We start from the raw sequence: 22,818 nt of genomic DNA on the forward strand, positions 1-22,818 counted from the left end.
AACTTGTGCATTTTGACTTTGCACCGGTTGAAATTGTCCAGATTACATGCACACATTTAAGCTCTTTTGGCACTGAATTTTCCCAGTGTGGGAAGAGCTTTTGTTAAAGAAATTTATTAGAGTTTCCAATTTAGTACAAAAAACAACAACAAAAAACAAGTAATGCACAAAAAATAACAAAAATACAAAAATACACAATTAAAACAAAACAAAACAAATGTAATTCCCATTACTTATTTCCATTACCTTATATCCTGGACCTCCTCTCATTTCCCCCTTTTGTATTCCAGTTCAGATTCTTAATTCAGCAAATCCTTATTATAACTTAATATAACTTATTTTAGCTTGTTACTCAACCTTTGCTTTATAGCTGGTAACCACTTAATTTCTGTCCAACATCATTCTAGCATTCATTAATTTTACAATATTTCTGTAAGTAGTCTTTCAATTTACTCCAGTCCTCTTCCACCGACTCTTTTCCCTGGTCTCGGATTCTGCCGGTCATTTCTGCCAATCCCATGTAATCAATCATCTTCATCTGCCATTCTTCCAGAGTGGGTAGATCTTGTGTCTTCCAATATTTTGCGATGAGAATTCTTGCTGCAGTTGTCGCACCGGTGTGGGAAGAGCTTTTGAACTCTCCTCCTTGCTTACTGCGCAAGTCCCGCTCAGCGTGGGGGCACTGGGATGCTCTCGCGAGATCTCACAGGAGCTCGGACAGCCCCCGTGAGATCTCGCGAGAGGAGGATCTCAGAGCCCCTGTGCTTAGAAGCTCTCTGCTTTGCTTTGGAGGTAAAGACCACTGAGAATGCTGACTCTGGAAGGTAAGGAGGCCTGACCAGGCCAGGCCAGTAGGGCTTATGTTCTGCACACAGAAGGTGCACACAGTCAGACCCCGGTACCTCCAGCCGAACGGATCAGGGAGTAGCTGATGGAAAACACCTCTGTTGGGTAACGTGTGGAGAAGTGATGGATAGTTGTCGAAGGACCTTGTGTGAGAGGCAGGGAAGAAGAGATCTCCCAGGTTGGGAGGATGGGAGAAGAAAGCTGAGAGCTGGTGGGGTCCAACTTCCTCTGCGTGGGACAAGTTAAGATTTAGCAAGAGGTGTGGGATATCCCATATATTTTGCTCTATAGGACGCACCCGACCATAGGACGCACCTTGTTTTAGAGGGGGAGAACAAGAAAAAAAATTTCTCCCCCTCTCTGCTCAGCGCCCCTTCAGCGGAGCGGCAGGAGAAATGGAGCCCCTTCCATTTCTCCTCCCACTTGGCTGAAGGGGCACTGCGCAGCTCTCCCTCTCTGCTGAAGCCAGGAGAGTCTTGCTTTCCCAGCTTCAGCAAAAGGAACCCGAAGCCTCCGGAGCGCAGTGACTCCTCTCGCTCTCCAGGCTTCAGCGAAAGCAACACAAAGTCTCTGGAGCACGGAGGGAGCGCTCCCTCTGCGCTTCGGAGGCTTCGCGTTGCTATCGCTGAAGCCAAGGAGCCTGCATTCACTCCATAGGACGCACACACATTTCCCCTTAATTTTTGGAGGGGAAAAAGTGCATCCTATAGAGCGAAAAATACGGTAGCTATTAATGATAAATCAACGTGTGCCATTAAGGTAAGAGGGGGAATACGCAGGAGAAATGATTTTGAGGAGATATGGAGGGTGTTTGTAGAATTTGTACTGTTAAAACGGAAAGGGGTCAAACCATCGCAAGAGGTGTTGAAATTTTGGGAGGTTGCATAGTTCCAATGGAATGGTCTCAGTGGCGGGGTGCACATTTTTATTCTTATTTATTCTTATTACTTTGTCAAAATAAAAGAATAATAATAATAAAGTAAATAAAATAAAACAGTTAAGATTTATCTGCCAAAAAGGATTCCCCCCCTTTTTATGTTTTTGTTTAGATTAGTTGCTCTTTTACTGTAATATATTAGGAAAGGTCTTAATAAAAACTTATATTGATAAAGGGATTTAACAGGAAATAAAGTAGAAGAATCAGCTGAATCTTCTAGTGGCCCATCTAGTCCAGCACGCTGTTCTCACAGAGGCCAACTAGATGCCTGTGGGGAACCCAAGCACAAAAGAACCTCTTTTGCTTTTCAACCATGGAGGCATAGGATCACCTTCCTGGCTAGTAGCCATGGGCAGTTTGTCCTCCCTGATTTTGTCCAGCCCACTTTTAAAACTTTCCAGTTTGGTGGTTACCCCTGTGGGAGGGAGTTCCATAGTTTAACTATGCACAGCATTCCTAGTTTTACTGAACCACCATTCGCCTCTACCCAGTTGAGTCTTCTTCTTTGGCGATCCCTCGTAGCTGAGTAAGATTGTCTTCCATAAACACGGTTTTAACAATGATGTCACGGTCCAGTTCATGGGCGCTAGAAGTCCCTGCAGGGGACTTCAGGACCGGGGGCAAGATGGCGGGGTGGGAGCAGGAACGGGGGTCTAGAAGCCAGGAGTCAGGAAGCCAAGGGTCTGAGGGTCAGGAAGCAAGGAGTCAAGAAGCTGAGGTTCAAGGATCAGGAAGCAAGAAACCAAACACAACAAGGCAGGAAGCATGTTGCTGTGGCAAAGAGCCAAAGGGAAATGCTGACCTTATATACCTTCCTAGCTCTTGCCACCAGGTTCTGTGAGTTACCAATCAGCCTCACCTGTGGGGCCCTGCCTTGCCTCTTCAGAACAAACTTAGGAAGGCTCCAGTCCTGCAAAGTCCTATTGGTCACAGGGCCTGGCTCCTGCATGCACACCTGACCAATGAGTCTGTAAGTGACTGTGGAGGCCAATTGTGGATCCACACGTCCTTCCACAGTGTGGACACAGGTTTCTGGGTAGGAGTTGAGGGTTTGCCAAGCATGCCTTCCTCTTAGCACATTTCTCCCTCGCGTCCTGAGTTCGAGTGTCTGCAAAGCCCATGACACCTTTGGTCAAGGCTGTTCTCCAACTGGAGCGCTCGCAGGCCAGTGTTTCCCAGTTGTCAGTATTCATACTACATTTTAAAAAAGATTTGCCTTGAGAGAGTCTTTAAACCTCTTTTGTTGACCACCAGCATTACACTTTACATTTTAAAGTGTGGAACAGAGTAGTTAGTTTGAAAGACGATAATCAGGCATCCACACAACATGACCAGTCCAACAGAGTTGATGTTGAAGAAACGTTGCTTCGACACTGGTGATCTTTGCTTCTTCCAGTACACTGGCATTAGTTTTTCTGTTTTCCCAAGTGATGTGTACATTTTTTTGGAGACACCAGGAATCTTTTGAGGAGTTGGAGATGGCATTTATAAGTGGTCCATGTTTTGCAAGCATACAGTAAGGTTGGTGTTACAATAGCTTTGTAAACAAGCAGTTGAGTAGAACTGGGGTAGCCAGGGTGGAAACCTGTTGCGGAGAACGACTCCCAACCCCCCAAAAAATCCTGGCCATGGTGGCTGCAGCAGCAGCTTGAAACATCTGGAGAGCAGTGAGTTGGGGAAGGCTGAGCCCAGTTCCTGCTCTTCGTGGCTTAACTACATCAGCTCTTGTTTACAACATGTTCACCAGAACGGTGTTATGAAAGCTGTTACCTGCCTGGGCCCTAGTGGGACAGATGGACTATGAATCATGGAGAGAGAGAGAGAGAAATAGGACGTTCCAATTATGATTTTCCTTGCTTGAGGATAAGACTGGACTTGTTTCCTGCTTGTTCTTCCAATTAGCAATCACTCTTTGGACTGGGCTGTGGGCTTGTTCCTTTGATATAATAACCAGCATCCCATTTGGGCTCTTATAATTAATGTGCTAATGGGCTTCTGAGCAGGATTTGTTCCAAGGACTGGTTTCTCCCAAGCAACTTATTAAGAACCGCTGCAGCTTAATGGGTGATTTGTGGCTGTGTGTGTGTGCGTGCTGGAAGCAGTAATGCTTCTGAAAACTGTTGCTGGAAACATTGTGAAGGGAGTGTGGCTGGGGAAACCGAGCTAGATGGGCAGGGTATAAATAAATTGTTGTTGTTGTTGTTGTTGTTGTTGTTATTAGTGTGCTATTATTCAAAAGGGACGCGGGTGGCACTGTGGGTTAAACCACAGAGCCTAGGACTTGCCAATCAGAAGGTCGGCGGTTCGAATCCCCACGACAGGGTGTGCTCCCGTTGCTTGGTCCCTGCTCCTGCCAACCTAGCAGTTCAAAAGCACGTCAAAGTACAAGTAGATAAATAGGTACCACTCCGGTGGGAAGGTAAACGGCATTTCCATGTGCTGCTCTGGCTCGCCAGAAGCGGCTCAGTCATGCTGGCCACATGACCCAGAAGCTGTACGCCGGCTCCCTCGGCCTATAGAGCGAGATGAGCGCCGCAACCCCAGAGTCGGTCACGACTGGACCTAATGGTCAGGGAGTCCCTTTACCTTTACCTTTACCTATTATTCAAAAAGATAAGAACCCATATTAAACAAACAACAAATAAAAAGCATCTGGATAGGCTTGTCTAAACAAAAATGTTTTCAGTAGGCACCAAAAAAGAGCACAGTACAGGTAGGGATGTGGGTGGCGCTGTGGTTCGAGCCTCTTGGGCTTGCTGATTAGAAGGTTGGCGGTTCGAATCCCCGTGACGGGGTGAGCTCCCGTTGCTCTGTCCCAGCTCCTGCCAACCTAGCAGTTGGAAAGCATGCCAGTGCAAGTAGATAAATAGGTACTGCTCCGGCGGGAAGGTAAACGGCATTTCTGTGCGTTCTGGTTTCCATCATGGTGTTTCGTTGCGTCAGAAGCGTTTAGTCTATGGACAAACACTGGCTCCCTCATCCTGAAAATGCTCTCATCATCCCCAGCCAATACAGCCGGTGATCATGGATGATGGGTGTTGTAGTCCAACAACATATTGTGAACCGCACTGAGATCTATGGATGAATGGTGGTATATACAATAAAACCAACAAACAAACGTGGGGGGCACAGGTGTCTCCCTCTCCCAATTCTACATGAATCTACATATGTCTTTCAACAGAGGCTTTCCCGTGGGGCCTCTCAATCTTCCTTTTTTTTAAAAAAAGATGCAAAAAGTAAGAACGTTTTTGTTCTGAATGCAAATCATTGGGAAGGAGATGCATGTATACGAAGAGAAAAGAATTAGAAGGCCATCCGAGCCCTAAATTACAAACTGTTTTGCAAAAAGCAAACGTTCTGCTGATTCTCTGCAGTGCTGCTGAAAATGAAAATGAGTTTGCAAAGAAGGTCGTTTGGCTCAGCAAACTTCTACCTTCTCTCTCTCTCCCTGCATTTTCAAACAGCACCCAAAGAAACCCAAACTTGTGTGAAAGGCAGGGTCTTGTGTGATGTATGAAAACTGCCTGATACTGAATCAGACCATTGTCTAGAATCATAGAATCATAGAGTTGGAAGAGGCCAGAAGGGCCATCGAGTCCAACCCCCTGCCAAGCAGGAAACACCATCAGAGCACTCCTGACATATGGTTGTCAAGCCTCTGCTTAAAGACCTCCAAAGAAGGAGACTCCACCACACTCCTTGGCAGCAAATTCCACCGTCGAACGGCTCTTACTGTCAGGAAGTTCTTCCTAATGTTTAGGTGGAATCTTCTTTCTTGTAGTTTGGATCCATTGCTCCGTGTCCGCTTCTCTGGAGCAGCAGAAAACAACCTTTCTCCTTCCTCTATGTGACATCCTTTTATATATTTGAACATGGCTATCATATCACCCCTTAACCTCCTCTTCCCCAGGCTAAACATGCCCAGCTCCCTTAGCCGTTCCTCATAAGGCATCGTTTCCAGGCCTTTGACCATTTTGGTTGCCCTCCTCTGGACACGTTCCAGTTTGTCAGTGTCCTTCTTGAACTGTGGTGCCCAGAACTGGACACAGTACTCCAGGTGAGGTCTGACCAGAGCAGAATACAGTGGCACTATTACTTCCCTTGATCTAGATGCTATACTCCTATTGATGCAGCCCAGTCTAATCTTGCTCAGGACTGTCTGTACTGGTATTGGGTCCCTAGGGTGTCAGGCAGGGAATATTTCCCAGCCCTACCTGGTCATTGAATACTGACCTTTCTCAGTGAGCTTCTTGGCCAAGTAAGAATTTGAACCCTGGCCTCCCAGATTCTCCTCTGATGCTCTAACCGCAATACCACACAGCCCCTCAATCTGGCGAATAATCCTTGCATGCAAATCCGAATGAACACACAAGCTTTGTGTTGAGAAAACCAGGATGAATATTCAGTAAAGAAGGTTGTTTTAAGGAACCTTTGGCTCAGTCGGTAGAGCACGAGACTCTTAATCTCAGGTTTGCAGGTTCGAGACCTGCCTTGGACCAAAAGTTTCCTGTGTTGGACTAGGAAACCCTAGTCCAGCTCTACAGTTCTATGGTTCTGATTTTGTTGCATTTCTGCCTGCAGTTACTGTATTTTTTGCTCTATAAAATGCACTTTCCCCCTCCTAAAAAGTAAGGGGAAATGTGTGTGCGTCTTATGGAGCGAATGCAGGCTGTGCAGCTATCCCAGAAGCCAGAACTCCCTCTTGCTGTTCTAGCTTCTGGCTTAACCCCTCATTCCCTTCCCCCACCTCCCGGAAAAGCCCCCAAGAGCTGCGCTCCCTTTAAAGAGCCGTGCGGAGCGTGTGTGCGGCTCTTCGGGGCTTTCCTCCCTCCTCAGGGAAAAGCCTGCAAGCGCCGCACACAAACTTCACACGGCTTGTGCAAGGGAGTGCTGAGCAGAGCCTGGGATGCATACAGGCTCTGCTCAGAGCTCCCTTTAAAGAATATTTTTTTTCTTGCATTCCCCCTCTAAAAACTAGGTGCGTCTTATGTTCAGGTGCTTCTTATGGAGCGAAAAAAACAGTAGGTGACGACAACCTCTGCGCTGGCGAAACTTTATCTGGAAGACTGCACTGCTTCCTGGTGACCAAGAGATGGCAGTGTTTCCTATTGTTTCTGAGCAATTTAACCAGGAGCAGAGCGTTAGGGCAAAATGTTTTAGGAGAAAACAGAGCCATTCTGTATAGAATCGTAGAATTGTAGGTTTGGAAGGGACCCTGTAAAGGTAAAGAGTAAAGGGTCCCCTGACCATTAGGTCCAGTCGTGACCGACTCTGGGGTTGCGGTGCTCATCTCGCTTTATTGGCCGAGGGAGCCAGCGTACAGCTTCCTGGTCATGTGGCCAGCATGACTAAGCCGATTCTGGCGAACCAGAGCAGCGCACGGAAACACCGTTTACCTTCCCGCCGGAGCGGTACCTATTTATCTACTTGCACTTTGACGTGCTTTCGAACTGCTAGGTTGGCAGGAGCAGGGACCGAGCAACGGGAGTCAAACTGCCGACCTTCTGATCGGCAAGTCTTAGGCTCTGTGGTTTAACCCACAGCACCTCCCGCGTCCCTAAGGGACCCTGAGGTCATGTAAATCCACCCCCCTGCAGGAATATGCAGCTGCCCCAAACGGAGAATCGAACCTGCAACCTTGGCGTTATCGGCACCAAGCTCTAACCAGCTGAGCTATCCACTGGCCCCAAATGCCAGGGAGTATGGGGCTGCAGCAACGCACAACTTCCCGATGAGACTTCCCGATGACTGTGGTTCCTGTCTCTTTTTTGCTCCCTTGGGGGGTTCCCCAGCTGAAGCCCCCCCCACTCGTCGGCAGCACCCAGCCAAGCCAGCCATGACAGGGGCTAGTTGCCCCTGGTAGCACCATGGTGTTAAATGTGTCATTGCATCAATACGCCTGGTGTTTTGTTCTTAAATGGGAGTAGCCGCGCAGCCCTTCTCGAGCAGAATCAGGACTGCAGTTCTTTAACCCTTTCCCTCCATGTGACCCTGATTAAAATTGTTGCAGGAATTTATGTATAGGTTTGGGGGTGTTTGCCCCTCCAGCAGATATCATGCGCACGCAGCCCACTACTAAAATAAGCACAATCACTTTTGTGACTTTTGTGATTTGTCCCCACAAAACACTTCATCACAGTTTCTTCCTATCTATTCAAAGGGCCTTTGCTGCATGATACCAAATGTAAGAACTCTCTGATAAATGTATCTATGTACTGGCTCACTGGGAAAACTTCAGAAATTCATATAGACATGTGAGCTCAGCTACTCAGCAGCCCCTCTGCCTGAGTGATAATTCCTGGCATCCTGATACCTGAGTGCCAGACAGGTAGCCATTCCAGAAATAACAAATCCAGATGAAGACAAAAGGGTGTGATTCACTTGGCTGGGAAACAGGGAAATGTAAATATCTCTTTTGTTTACACTTGATGGGTGTTTGGTGGAAGGCAAGGAGAACCATGGGGCAGGGTCCAGGATGCTCAGATTACTGCCACCAGACCTCCCCTTTCATGATGTAACCATGATGTATGAGTGATGTAGTTTTTTTTGGGGGGGGTTGTTACATGGGCATTAGCAGCTAATAAAAATTTGGGGGCTCTTTTGTTGGGGGCTTCCATCTTGTTCCACCTGGTGGCAGGTGGGAGTCCTGTCACGACTGTCTTCAATAAAGACCAAGCCTACTGGCTGCTGTTTTGCTCTGGTATTCCTGACTGGTGTCCTTGTTTTTTGTCCAAGGGAGCCCTCAGATTTCTCCGTTAACACAATAAAAAAAAATATATATCCAGGAAGGGCTCCTCCATGGAGAAAATGGCTACTAGCCAGTTTTGATGGCTCGGCTTGGCTTCCACAGTTGGAAGCCCCCAAGAGCAGTTGCTGAAAGGAATTGCAAGAAAGGTGAGTGTCTTTGCCATGGGTCCCACTTCTGGGCTTCCCAGAGATATCTGATTGGCCACTGAGAGCAGAATACTGGACCTGATGGGGCATTGGTATGGCCCAGAAAGAGTTATGTTCTTCCTGGAGGGCTTTTCCTTGCAGATTTATCCTGCAACATGTCAGATTAAGGAGCTTCTGGGTGAGATCCCCTGGTCGGAAATACTGAAAGGGACGGGAGTTATTAAACCGCTTCTTTAAAAAAACATATTTGGCCAACTATCGCCCAGTCTCAAATCTTCCATTCTTGGGCAAGGTGATTGAGCGGGTGGTTGCTGAACAACTCCAAGCATGCCTGGAGGATGCGGACCATTTGGATCCCTTCCAATCAGGATTCAGGCCTCATCATGGGACTGAAAACGCCTTGGTCGCGCTGGTCGATGATCTCTGGTGGGCTAGGGACAAAGGTGAGAGCTGTTTCCTAGGTCTGCTGGATCTCTCAGCGGCCTTTGACACCATCGACCATAACATCCTTCTGGACCGTCTAGAGGGGCTGGGAGCTGGGGGCACTGTCATACAGTGGTTCCGCTCCTTCCTTCTGGGCTATGTCCAGAAAGTAGTGTTGGGGGATGAGTGTTCAGACCCCTGGGCTCTCACTTGTGGGGTGCCTCGAGGTTCTGTCCTCTCCCCCATGCTTTTTAACATCTACATTGAGCCACTGGGAGAGATCATCAGGGGGGTTTGGGCTGGGTGTCTACCAGTACACGGATGATACCCAGCTCTACCTCTCTTTCAAATTAGAACCAGTGAAGACGGGGTATAAATAATATATTATTATTATTATTATTATTATTATTATTATTATTATTATTATCTGCCCTGGCTGCTGTAACTGAGATTCCTGCATGGCCTCTGGCACAACAAAATGGTCATCAACTGTCCAGCCTTTCTGCATAGATGCTGTCCTCTCGCGGACTCCAATTATATCAATGGACCGCTGTGTCTTTCTCAATATTGTGCTTGTTTTTCTCTCTCCTGCCTTTCTAGAGGAAGAGGAGGAGGAGGAGGAGGAGGAAGAAGAGGAGGAGGAGGAAGAAGAAGAGGAGGAGCCGGAAGAGGAAGAAGATGAGGAAGATGATGGCAACGAAGAGGAGAGGGACCCAAATTCCATGGACGAAAGCTTGGACGACGACGCTAACCTGTCCAGCTTCACTCTTCCTGGGGAGGCGTCTCAGGAACCCCTGGAAGGGCTTGAGAACCCAGCTGGGGAGCTCTCCGGGGTCTCCTACCAAGTGCCAAGCGCCATTGAATGGGAACAACAGAACCAAGGGCTAGGTAAGTAATGCATTCTCTGCTGCGGCGGGCAAGTTTTGCGGCAGCGATCCGTCCCAGTCCTTTTCTGAGCACAATTCAAAGTGTTGGTGCTGACCTTGAAAGCCCTAAACGGCCTCGGTCCAGTATACCTGAAGGAGCGTCTCCACCCCCATTGTTCTGCCCGGACACTGAGGTCCAGCGCCGAGGGCCTTCTGGTGGTTCCCTCACTGCGAGAAGCAAAGTTACAGGGAACCAGGCAGAGGGCCTTCTCGGTAGTGGCACCTGCCCTGTGGAACGCCCTCCCATCAGATGTCAAAGAGAAAAATAACTACCAGACTTTTAGAAGACATCTGAAGGCAGCCCTGTTTAGGGAAGCTTTTAATGTTTAATAGGTTATTGTATTTTAGTGTTTTGTTGGAAGCTGCCCAGAGTGGCTGGGGAAACCCAGCCAGATGGGCGGGGTATAAATAATAAATTATTATTATTATTATTGAAAGTTTGCCGGGGTGGGATTCATTCTCACAAACTGAATACCCGCACCCCCAAACCCCGCTGTAAATGTTTCAGGCAGCAGTTCAGAGTTAAGCCAGATGTTTGGCTGTGTAGGCGACCGACACCCTGTTTAGCTCCCTGACTGAAACGCTGCTCCAGTTTGGGAATTTGACATACTGCAATGTTTGCCTTGCACTGGGGCCACATTTCAGGTGTTTGGAGCCTGTTTTGGGGGGATTCGGGGTTGGGGAAGGCATCTAAATATTGCTTGGCAAACCTCACCGTTCCAGTCCATCATTTCCCCTCGTTTTTTAAAATATTAAACCATGCTTCTAGCCCTCATGTTGGGTGTTTGTGCACAAGGCAGCAGCCGGGAAGGACTTCCAGTGTTTGGATCACTGTTCTGTTTGTTTTCTTTTTCTATTTCCTATTTCTCTTGTTTTCTCTTGGTATTTTTAACGTTCATAAAAAGCTGGGGGGAGGGGCGGGGGCGGTGTGGAGAAAGAATTCCTTCTCATTGGACTGAGAGGGACACAAACAGGAAGGGGACAGTCAGAGGAGGGGAGTCACTGCAGGAAAAGCAGGGTAGAAAGGATCTCCCAGGTGGGAGATGAGAGGGTCTATATCTCTGTTTGTGGATAAATGACAGGATATATCTGATATAAGGGATGCGGGGTGGCGCTGTGGGTTAAACCACAGAGGACTTGCCGATCGGAAGGTTGGCGGTTCAAATCCCCGCGATGGGGCGAGCTCCCGTTGCTCGGTCCCTGCTCCTGCCAACCAAGCAGTTCAAAAGCACGTCAAAGTGCAAGTAGATAAATAGGCACCGCTCTGGCAGGAAGGTAAACGGCGTTTCCGTGCGCTGCTCTGGTTCGCCAGAAGGAGCTTAGTCATGCTGGCCACATGACCCGGAAGCTGTACGCCGGCTCCCTCGGCCAATAAAGCGAGATGAGCGCCGCAACTTCAGAGTCGGCCACGACTGGACCTAATGGTCAGGGGTCCCTTTACCTTTTCCTATATATGATATAAAGAGAATGAAGGGCCTTATAGGTATTTTCCCCCATCTTTTTTCTCTTGCTTTTATATCTTTTGGTTCTTTTTAATATTCTTGTTCTCCAAACTAGTTTGATTCTTACTGTATTTTACATCAAAAATTGCCAATATATATATCTTTAATGGAAAGAGTGAGGTGGAATAATAATAATAATAATAATAATAATAATAATAATAATAATAATAATAATATGGGAGGGAGATGGTCCTTGAGTAATTGGGGTCCTGAACTGCACAAGGCACAAGGCAAAATGTGGGAAATAACAACAACAGCAGCAGCAACAACAACAATAATAATAATAATAGGGGAGATGTGGTTCTTGAGTTATTGGAGTCCTGAACTTCACAAGGCTTTGCAGGTCGAAACCAACACTTTTAATTGGAAACTAACTGGTAGCCAGTGCAATTCCGCCAGGAATGATATTTAAAAAACCAGAACAGAAATAGGAGCATTATGTGTGATGTAGCTGTCTTGCGAAAAGTCTTCGTAGCAACACAAACATCAACACACCACATTCCTATCATCACGATACCTTCCTTCCGTTTATGATATTTTGCCCTTTTTGTGTGAAAAGCTTGGAAGGGGTGGGTGGGCCACCTTGAGAAGAAGGGATATGAAAACCTCCCACAGAAGCCTTTCTTTTTGGTAAACAAATCAATCACATTTTGTTTGCCCTGAGACTCCGAGAGAGGGTTGCGCTGGAATCCATTAGGAAAAAAAATAATGTACGAAACCATGTAGTTCTGGGTTTCCAATAACAGGATAATTGCCTCTGACCTTGAGCGGCTGTTGCCTTTCAAAACTTGGAGATCGGCATTAATCAGCAGGGGGAATCGATAGAGCGGGTCTTTCCAGAGAGGTTGTTCTGGCATTGGTACCTGATAAATAGAGATCAAAGCGCTTCCCAAGCTCCAAACTGTTTCCCATTAGTCTATTAGCAATTTGGAACCACCCGGCATTTTGCTGTCAGCAGCGGCTGGCCAAGAAGGTTTATTGATCCGTGGGGATCGTGGCACAGTCTCCTTCAACCTGGTGCCCTCCAGCTGCCAAGAAGGACATTGGAAAGCTGGAAGGTGTGCAGAGTAAGGCGACCAAGATGATCAAGGGTCTGAAAGCCAAGCCTGATGAGGAGAGCGTATTAACCTATGGTCCGTGTGTGTGGTTTGGGAGCTGCATGGCCAGGGAAAAAACAATGCTATCCAGGGTTGTAAAGACTGCAGAGAGAATAATTGGGTGCACTCTTCCCACCTTAGATTAAATCTATGCTGTCGGGTGCCATAAGAAAGCGGCAGAGATAGCGCAGGATAGTACGCACCCCGGAAACGATCTCTTTCAGCTTCTGCCTTCTGGAAGAAGGTATAGGGTTGTAAAGGCCAGGACTGGGGGCCACTAGGGGGCGCATTGGAAGATGGCCGACAATACCATCTCTCCGACCCACACGGGGTAATTAAGAGGCTGTTATGGGAGTAGGCAGCCTCCCTTGTTGCCCCAAGGAAATGGGGAACACTGCCCTTGCCTGCTGTGCCCATAAATCACCCCCTAATTCGAAAGAAGGGGGTGAGGGCCCTAGGCAGAATGCCCCCTTGTGGACCTCGGCTCTCCTGGACGCTGTCTCTGATCGTGCACTAGTTGCAGCAATTTGGAATAATTAATTACAAAAGAAGCAAATGCACATATTTCAAGTGAAGAAGGGGAGTGAAGTCTTCTAATTTAAGTGACCTCTGCGAAAGAAGACGACGGGCTGGAGAAACAGGAATATTTTACGATGAAGATACACCAAAGGCTGGGTATGTTGACAACGGGGCTGAATGGGGGGGGGGAACCTTTTTTACTTTCCTTCTATGTGATTTACAAGAACCCCTCCTCATTAGAACCGTCGGTTGAACTGACCCAAGCAGGATGATTAAGGTCTGTGTGGAGATAAACTTTAACCAAAAGTATGCTTTATGGAGACCGAGAAGCAATAAGAGCTTTTGGGAATGGCGCAGCAATTAATTTGGAGGCGCCATCTTGCCAAAGGATTTATAGCCGGGAGGAAGAATGGACTTGTTTTCAGACTGCATTCCTGGTGAATCTCCTCAGAGGTTTTGAGAAAGGAGGCAGATTGGTGAAGATTAATGACGCTAAGACTGTTTTGATGTATGGAAGTGATGTTATATGGAAAACGTCTGGATATGGCTATGGGTCATGTGGCCAACATGACTAAGCTGCTTCTGGCGAACCAGAGCAGCGCACGGAAACGCCGTTTACCTTCCCGCCGGAGCGGTACCTATTTATCTGCTTGCACTTTGACGTGCTTTCAAACTGCTAGGTTGGCAGGAGCAGGGACTGAGCAACGGGAGCTCACCCCGTCGCGGGGATTCGAACCGCCGACCTTCTGATCAGCAAGCCCTAGGCTCAGTGGTTTAACTCACAGCGCCGCCCGCGTCCCTGCAACTAGAGGTACCACTGTATTATTATTTACCCGTACAGTTCCCTATTACCCCCACTTGCTACTATAATACTATATATAAATATTATAATTATATTAAATATTTTACGTACTTATAAAGGGCCCCATTACCTTCAGTAGCTTAGGGCCCCATCAAACCTAAATCCAGCCCTGTATTGTCCTGTGGAGTCCAGAGGCCTGCGTGTCTGTATTTGTCGTGAATAAGGTACAAAATGTAGTGAAATAGCTCTGAGCATGCAGATCTGAGCTTGTAGAGAGGGGGCTCAGGCATGCCTATCTAGGTGAGTTAACATGGCAAAAGGGAACAGGAAAAGCAGGAAACGTAACTTCCTTCCTTCCAGGTGAGGGGCGTGGCCTTATTGAGTCTAGGAATACACCTCTGTGGTCTTAACCCTTTCATGCATTAACTAGCTCCGTGCCCTCTGGTTATATTTGACTACAATTTCCCACACGAGCTTCTGAGCTTCTGAATGACTCATGAGATCTTAGCGACACTTTCACCTTTTTTTTGAAAACCAAATTTTCATTTTCCTTCGCTCAGTTGCACAAACTCTGCTCTGGTTCATTATCCCCCATTATCCCTTTGAATCTTAATGAATAGCTGCGGTTGTAATTGCAGCCTTGGTGGGAAATGTCACATTAACACCACTCTATGTTTACAAAGCCCCAGCGTTTCTCTAAACGGGGAAAGGTGGAATAATTATTGCTTTCACTCGGTCCCGTGATGGATATGTTAAAAGCCGGCGCTCATGAGAGAGGAGCTTCCCTGTGATTAAGGGAACCAGGAAGTGTCTGTCAAAAGTCTGACACAATGCGTTGATAAATTGTTTTGCATGGTGTGCAGCCAGCATCCGATTAGGACCTGGGAGACAAGGGTTTGGCTCCCGCACTCAGCTGGGAAATTCATACGATGACCTTGAGCTAGACACCATCTCTCGGTTGCGACAGTAAGAACGAGGAGGGAGGGAACCAGGTACACCGCCTTGAGCTATTAGCAGGAAGAGTGGGATGTTAATGTAGCAAGCAAATAAAAATAATAATATCATAGAATTGTAGAATGCAGGAATGTACAGCTGTCTCATGCAGGGATCGAACCTGCAACCTTGGTGTTATCAGGACTATGCTGCGTCTAACCCACTGAGCTATCCAGGCTTCATGTAAAATGTGGGAAGGTTTTCTACCATAGTTTTACTCGGTTGTCTTTGCTATTTAAAATGTGTGGTGTGGTGTAAGTGGGCATTATTGTCTTGGAAGATGTTTAGTAAGGCCAATTCTGGGGTGCTTTCTAATACTTGCTTGGTTATTTTACTTATTTCTCGTATGGTTGTTGTCTAGAATAGTTGGATTTTGGGGCACTCATCTTTCCCTCCCTCTACCTCTTTCCCCCTTTTCTTCCTAATGTCTCAACAAATGAAACCGATTTGTAAAAATGTTACATGGGGAAAAAAAATATGAGAGAGGGACATTGCACACACTTTTGTAAATCAACAAGATCTTTAATAATAATAAAAAATAAGTATACAGAATGATTTTTTTAAAAATTTTTAAAAGTACAATGTACCAATACAGTTACAGTTCTGGAATGAAAGTGAAAGCAATTGTAATTAAAAGTTAATTTGTTTTAAAAAAATGTGTGGTGTGTCGCCCCCCCCCCCTTTCTCTCTTATCAGAAGAAGATTGCAAACCTAGATGGAGATTTCGTTTTGCTATTAACCCAAAGCTGGGAGGTTAATATTCCCCCTAAACCCTGTTAATCTTTTTAAAAAGTCGTCATTGCAAGTTGCCACGGTTGATGCCGTAAGTTATGGGCTTATGCTGCAGGCATGTCCAAAGTCCGTTTTGGGGACCTAATCTTGCCCTCTGGTCGATTTAATTTGGCCCCTGTGGCAGTATATGTCCCTGGGGTAAAATGCCCCCCCCCCAAAAAGCTCAGGAACTTCAATCCTAAAAAAAGTTCAACAGCTTTGGGGTAAAATTGTAAAAAAAGCTCAAGAACTTAAATCCAAAAGAAAGCTCAACAACTCTGATCAGCCGTCACGCATGTTCACTTCATCAAATCTGGCCCTCTTTGAAAAAAGTTTGGGCGTTTTATCTGAGAGAAATAATTGTCTCCCTACAGCCTTATCCCTGTTCCAGGTACCACATAATACCAGTTCTGCATTTGTAAGAAATCAACCCCCACTTCTTCTTCTTTTCCTCCAGAGGTTTCCCTGTGAAAGCCTGCTCTTTAAAGCTCAATTGGAGCAAACAGCAATCCACAGAAAACCTGGGTGCTAAATGAATGAATGCTAAAGAGCAGGTTTTTATGGGGAAAACGTGGGGCGCTGAATAACTGTGAATACTGGTCTACCTTTAAAAAAAAATTAAGAAAGTTTGCTAACAGTAAACATCGAGGTAGCTTGTCATGTGGCTTTGTTTGTTCTGCCTCTAGCAAAATTCAGTTTTGTTCAGGATCGTGTTGTAAATTAGGACTTTAGCATTCGGGTGTTTTTTAAATCAGCAACTGGCTGGTGCCTAGCCAAGATTTCACACTGCGCCGCATGTTGTTATGGCTAATGGCTCAAACAGTAACACTGCACCGAACTGATCAAGGGGAAAGAATAAAAAAGCAGAGAGAGGAGAAAGTAATATTAATAAGGGATCTTTCTGTCTAACAGGGAATGATGGCTTTTGTTGATTAAATCTAAAGTTTTTTCACAATTCCTCTCTCAGAAAGGGCACTCGCTTGGGGTATTGCATAGTAAGGAAACTGATTTCAATTAAATTGATTAACTGGAGAAAGGCGGTGACTAATACACTAAAAATGATTTTGTCAGTTGACTGCCCTATTGGAAAATGGATGTTCGAGAGCTGAGTCACACCTAATGAAAGCCGCCAGGGATCATAGGTGTTTATAGGAATTGCAAATATTTTGTAGCCTGCCTTCTGTTCTTTCATTTGATTTTTTTTTCCAAAAAAAGAGAAAGCATTATTGGCCATTAATTAAGTTACACAAGAAAGGTTATGTGCCGAAGAAGGACTTCCAGTTGAAAAAGACAAAACTTGTTCCTATAACTAAACATATAATTATAGACACCTGTCTTCATTGAAAAAAAAACAACCCATTAATATTCCGTGTACACAATTCAACAAATTATTAGATTTCGACCTGTGCAATCTCTGGAGTTGGGAGGATAGCTTCATATTTCATTTTCCTTACTTTCTCATGCTTAGAAATATAGAAAATCTATTCCCTGCCCAAAGTACCCAGATCTTTTATTTCGACTTGGCAAGGCAGGTCCCTGCCAATTTTTGTTTTAGCAGACAAGGAGACCGAAAGAAGAAAATGAGTCTGAGTTAGAGGGGGGGGGGTTTAACCTCCGTTGTCAGAATGAGACTGTGTTGTGTTAGTCCTGTGTCCAGGGCAGCTGTTTACCAGCTCCATCTGGTACGCAGGCTGAGACCCTATCTGCCCGCGGACTGTCTCGCCAGAGTGGTGCATGCTCTGGTTATCTCCCGCTTGGACTACTGCAATGCGCTCTACGTGGGGCTACCTTTGAAGGTGACCCGGAAACTACAACTAATCCAGAATGCGGCAGCTAGACTGGTGACTGGGGGCGGCTGCCAAGACCACATAACACTGGTCTTGAAAGATCTACATTGGCTCCCAGTATGTTTCTGAGCACAATTCAAAGTGTTGGTGCTGACCTTGAAAGCCCTAAACGGCCTCAAAGGCCCAGTATACCTGAAGGAGCATCTCCACTCCCATCGTTCTGCCTGGACACTGAGGTCCATCTCTGAGGGCCTTCTGGCTGTTCCCTCACTGCGATAAGCCAAGTTACAGGGAACCAGGCAGAGGGCCTTCTTGGTGGTGGCACCTGCCCTGTGGAACACCCTCCCACCAGATGTCAAAGAGAACAACAACTACCAGACTTTTAGAAGACATCTGAAGGCAGCCCTGTTTAGGGAAGCTTTTAACGCTCCTTCAGGGATACTGGGCTGAGGCCGTTTAGGGCATTAAAGATGATCCTCAGGGTCCCTTCCAACTGAGCCTCTTGGGCTTGCTCATCAGAAGGTCGGTGGTTCGAATCCCCGTGATGGGGTGAGCTCCCGTTGCTCTGCCCCAGCCCCTGCCAACCTAGCAGTTCGAAAGCACACCAGTGCAAGTAGATAAATAGGTACTGCTGTGGCGGGAAGGTGAATGGTGTTTCCGTGCACTCTGGTTTCTGTCACGGTGTCCCGTTGCGTCAGAAGCGGTTTAGTCCTGCTGGCCACATGACCTGGAAAGTGAGATGAGTGCAGCAACCCCATAGTTGCTTTTGAGTGGACTTAACATGGGACGCGGGTGGCGCTGTGGGTTAAACCACAGAGCCTAGGACTTACCGATCAGAAGGTCAGCAGTTCAAATCCCCACGACAGGGTGAGCTCCCATTCCTCGGTCCCTGCTCCTGCCCACCTAGCAGTTCGAAAGCACGTCAATGTGCAAGCAGGAAGGTAAACGGCGTTTCCGTGTGCTGCTCTGGTTTGCCAGAAGTGGCTTAGTCATGCTGGCCACATGACCCAGAAGCTGTATGCTGGCTCCCTCGGCCAATAAAGCGAGATGAGCGCCGCAACCCCAGAGTCGGCCACGACTGGACCTAATGGTCACGGGTCCCTTTACCTTTAACTGTCCAGGGGTCCTTTACCTTCACCTTTACCTGTAATGTCACCTGACATCAGGGGAGATGCTTTTCATGCCCACATCAGTCAAATAAACTTCATAGTAGCGCCCTTTGTATATGTGTTTGGGTGGGTGTGGGTGTGAATCATCTCTGATATCAACATCTACCCCTTGATCAAAGCCTCTGGCCGGATAGAAAGCCATTGATTCTTCCCAGGAAAGGACAGCGCTTCATTTATGCGATCACAGCGTGAGTTCCTAAGGGGAGCCTCGCTTTATCTTCCATGTAGGCTTAGCGAAAAGAACTCCCTCTGTTCCGTCGCTTTGATCGCTCGCAAAGTAGCACAGATGGTTTGTAAGTGCCACCAAGAAAGACGTTGCTAAGTTGGCAGGTGGGACAAATTGTGGTTCAAAGCCTCCCACATCTGTTGCTGCTTGGGGGAGAAAATGGTTTTCTCCCTTTTGCACCGGCCTTCGCCAACCCTTAGAGCTACATTAAGTATGACTCCCGAAATTGGGAGTCCCCTCCAAACCTGGGCCAAACCTTTGCAGTCATTTTGCAGGAAAAAAAACCCCCCTGTGTGTTTTGCAGCGCCCGGCACAGGTTTGGACATAGGTACCACTAGAAAAGGGACACGGGTGGCGCTGTGGGTTAAACCACAGAGCCTAGGGCTTGCCGATCAGAAGGTCGGCGGTTCGAATCCCTGCGACGGGACAAGCTCCAGTTGCTCGGTCCCTGCTCCTGCCAACCTAGCAGTTTGAAAGCTCGTCAAAGTGCAAGTAGATAAATAGGTACCGCTCCGGTGGGAAGGTAAATGGTGTTTCCATGCGCTGCTGTGGTTCGCCAGAAGCGGCTTAGTCATGCTGGCCACATGACCCGGAAGCTGTACACCGGCTCCCTTGGCCAATAAAGCGAGATGAGTGCCGCAACCCCAGAGTCGGTCACTACTGGACCTAATGGTCAGGGGTCCCTTTACCTTTAAGTTATTAAGGAGGGACGCAGGTGGCGCTGTGGGTTAAACCACAGAGCCTAGGACTTGCTGATCAGAAGGTCGGCGGTTCGAATCCCTGCGACGGGACAAGCTCCCGTTGCTCGGTCCCTGCTCCTGCCAACCTGACAATTCGAAAGCTCGTCAAAGTGCAAGTAGATAAATAGGTACCGTTCCGGTGGGAAGGTAAATGGTGTTTCCGTGCGCTGCTCTGGTTCGCCAGAAGCGGCTTAGTCCTGCTGGCCACATGACCCAGAAGCTGTACGCCGGCTCCCTTGGCCAATAAAGCGAGATGAGTGCCGCAACCCCAGAGTTAGTCACGACTGGACCTAATGGTCAGGGATCCCTTTACCTTTACCTATCACTTGAAAACCCTTGGAGCATTTGTGACTATATGTGCTGGCTGAGGGCTGATGGGAGCTGTAGTCTGAAAACAGCTGGAGGGAGGGTGGGGTGGGGAGGAGGACTACTTGACCCCCCTCGCCTCTTCTTCCCGCTCCCCTCCCGTACTGTTTCTCTGGTCCGCCACATGGTCTGAGGGACAGTGGACTGGCCCGCGGCTGATTTTTTTTGCCGGCCCCTGGGTTGGAGCATGGTGCTGATAATGCAAAAATTGCAGGTTTGATCTGTTGGCTATTTGCAGTATAGTAGCGCTGCAGAGAGCTTGCTGGGGAGACCATGCATTAAAAAGGGACTCAAAAATAACTTAAACAAGGCTTTAATAACAAAAACAAAAACTCCTTTTACACTAAATACATCAACAACCATGACACAACCACCAACCCATCCCCCAGGGTAATGGCAGAGCTAGGTGCTGCTCCTTATATACTACACCCAAATGCTGACACACCGTAATCAAATACAACTCAGCAGCACCTGCTATGTTTCACAGCTGTAAAGCTGGGTCTCGTTATTTTGCTCTGGCCCTTGCTCTGGCCCCTTAAAGGCATACACATCGGGTGGAACAATGATGAACCTTTACATTTAAAGAAACCATTCAACATGATCCCCGTACAGGGCAGCTGAGTGGTCCTGCATTGCAGCGGGTTGGACTAGATGACCCTCGGGTCCCTTCCAATGATTCTATAGTTCTATGATTCCATGCAGCTGCCCCACAAGGGTAAAGATCCCCTCCCACAGAAACATAAAGGTATCTTGGGTCTTTGTGGTCTAGCCTCGCCCCCTGGCCCTGGGGTCTCTGCACCCAGCACACATTACAGTGGTACCTCTGGTTGCGAACGGGATCCGTTCCAGAGGCCCGTTTGCAACATGAAAATAGCACAGCTCACAGCGGCTCGTCTGCGCATACGCGGGTTGCGATTCGGCGCTTCTGCGCATGATGTCATTTTGCGCTTCTGCGCATGCGTGAGCGGCGAAACCTGGAAGTAACCCTTTCCGGTACTTCCGGGTCGCCGTGGGATGTAACCTGAAAGAACGTAACCTGAAGCAAACATAACATGAGGTATTACTCTATAGAAGAAACTTTCGTGGAATAAATTAATGCAAGAAGGAACTCTGCGTGCATGCCTATAATGTGCAGGGAGCATGGCTGCAGGGGGGCTTGGCAGTGAGGGCAGGGGACCCCTTGACCTCCTCTCCCTGCATTCCTTGAATCTAGATATATGTTATCCCCGCCAGGCAAACTGCAGTAACTTTTAACAAACTTGTTTTTCGATCTCACGCCCTGCTGCTGCTGCTACAGTGCTGTTCTAAGGTTTATGACTGCCACTAACGTTTATGTCGTTGTTTTTCTAGTGAGAAGCTGGATGGAAAAGCTGAAAGATAAGGTAGGGAGATCTACCTTTGTCTCGCTTTGCTTTTGAAGGCAGGTGCTGTCTTTTCCTTTCAGAAACCAGGGCTCCCAAAGGGCGAAATTTGTGGTTTCTGGTTCAGGGGGTCCTTCTGGGTGGGCAGCTGGAGAGCAGATCATGAAAAAAGCACACCAAGAACTCAGGCCAATGTAAGTTTCAATAGTGGGAGTAGTCCCTATTCTCAAATCAATAGTCAATTGTCAAAAACTAATCAATTGAAAAGTATGTATTCAAACAAGGATTACAAACTCAAATAGAGATTGCAAACTCTAACAGAGATTACAAACTCAAACTCATAAAGATATGTGTAACATCATGGTCTGAAGCTCAACATCAAAAAAACGAAGATAATGGCCACTGGTCCCATCACCTCCTGGCAAATAGAAGGGGAAGAAATGGAGGCAGTGACAGATTTTACTTTCTTGGGCTCCATGATCACTGCAGATGGTGACAGCAGCCACGAAATTAAGAGACGCCTGCTTCTTGGGAGAAAAGCAATAACAAACCTAGACAGCTTCTTAAAAAGCAGAGACATCACCTTGCCAACAAAGGTCCATATAGTTAAAGCTATGGTTTCCCCAGTAGTGATGTATGGAAGTGAGAGCTGGGCCATAAAGAAGGCTGATCACCGAAGAATTTATCCTTTTGAATTATGGTGCTGGAGGAGACTCTGGAGAGTCCCATGGACTGCTAGATGATCCAACCTATCCATTCTGAAGGAAATCAGCCCTGAGTGCTCACTGGAAGGACAGATCCCTGGAAAAGACCCTGATGTTGGGAAAGATGGAGGGCACAAGGAGAAGGGGACGACAGAGGACGGGATGGTTGGACAGTGTTCTCGAAGCGACCAGCATGAGTTTGACGAAACTGCGGGAGGCAGTGGAAGACAGGAGTGCCTGGCGTGTTCTGGTCCATGGGGTCACGAAGAGTTGGACACGACTAAACGACTAAACAACAACAACATAATTCATTACAGAATTAGAGATAAGAGTTTATGAGTAGAGATAAGTTCATGTTAGTCCATAGTAAGATTTGACATGGAGGTCTTAGTTTCAATCATTGAGCAGAAGTCAGAAGTCAATAATGGATCAGAAACCAGGACAGGGCCCATTTTCAATGTATTCACCTTCATCAGCTATTGAAACTTACATTGGCCTGAGTTCTTGGTGTGTTTTTTGCTTGGAGACCAGATCCTGACATAGGTTTGAAGGATGGTGGTGACAACCTTCTGCTGTTTGCAGAAAATTGGAAGCACTGACACCGTTTGCTGAGAGTCTCCGGATTTGATCCTCCTCTCTGAGAACCAGAGAATTTTGACCGTGCTGGTCCTCAAGTCAGCTGCTCCCCACGCTGATCACAACTGATCGGAGTAATACGAAAGACACCCATGCTGATCACCGCTAGCCAAAATGGA

At 47.2% G+C, this 22,818-nt stretch overlaps 1 protein-coding gene across 3 annotated transcripts in view; it reads left to right on the forward strand.

Annotated features, from left to right (window-relative positions):
• Positions 1 to 22,818, forward strand: part of ARMH4 (armadillo like helical domain containing 4) — a 59,358-nt gene that overhangs the window by 31,691 nt on the left and 4,849 nt on the right. For 2 of the 3 annotated variants that reach the window (XM_083733731.1, XM_083733729.1), the window contains 2 exons: positions 9,701 to 9,988; positions 21,349 to 21,380. In XM_083733731.1, the coding sequence (XP_083589857.1) occupies positions 9,701 to 9,988; positions 21,349 to 21,380 (320 nt within the window). The remainder of the gene's footprint in view (positions 1 to 9,700; positions 9,989 to 21,348; positions 21,381 to 22,818) is intronic. The other variant, XM_083733730.1, reaches the window with a different exon arrangement.

Source organism: Podarcis gaigeae (assembly GCF_964106915.1).
Source record: "Podarcis gaigeae genome assembly, chromosome: 1".
NCBI lineage: Eukaryota > Metazoa > Chordata > Lepidosauria > Squamata > Lacertidae > Podarcis > Podarcis gaigeae.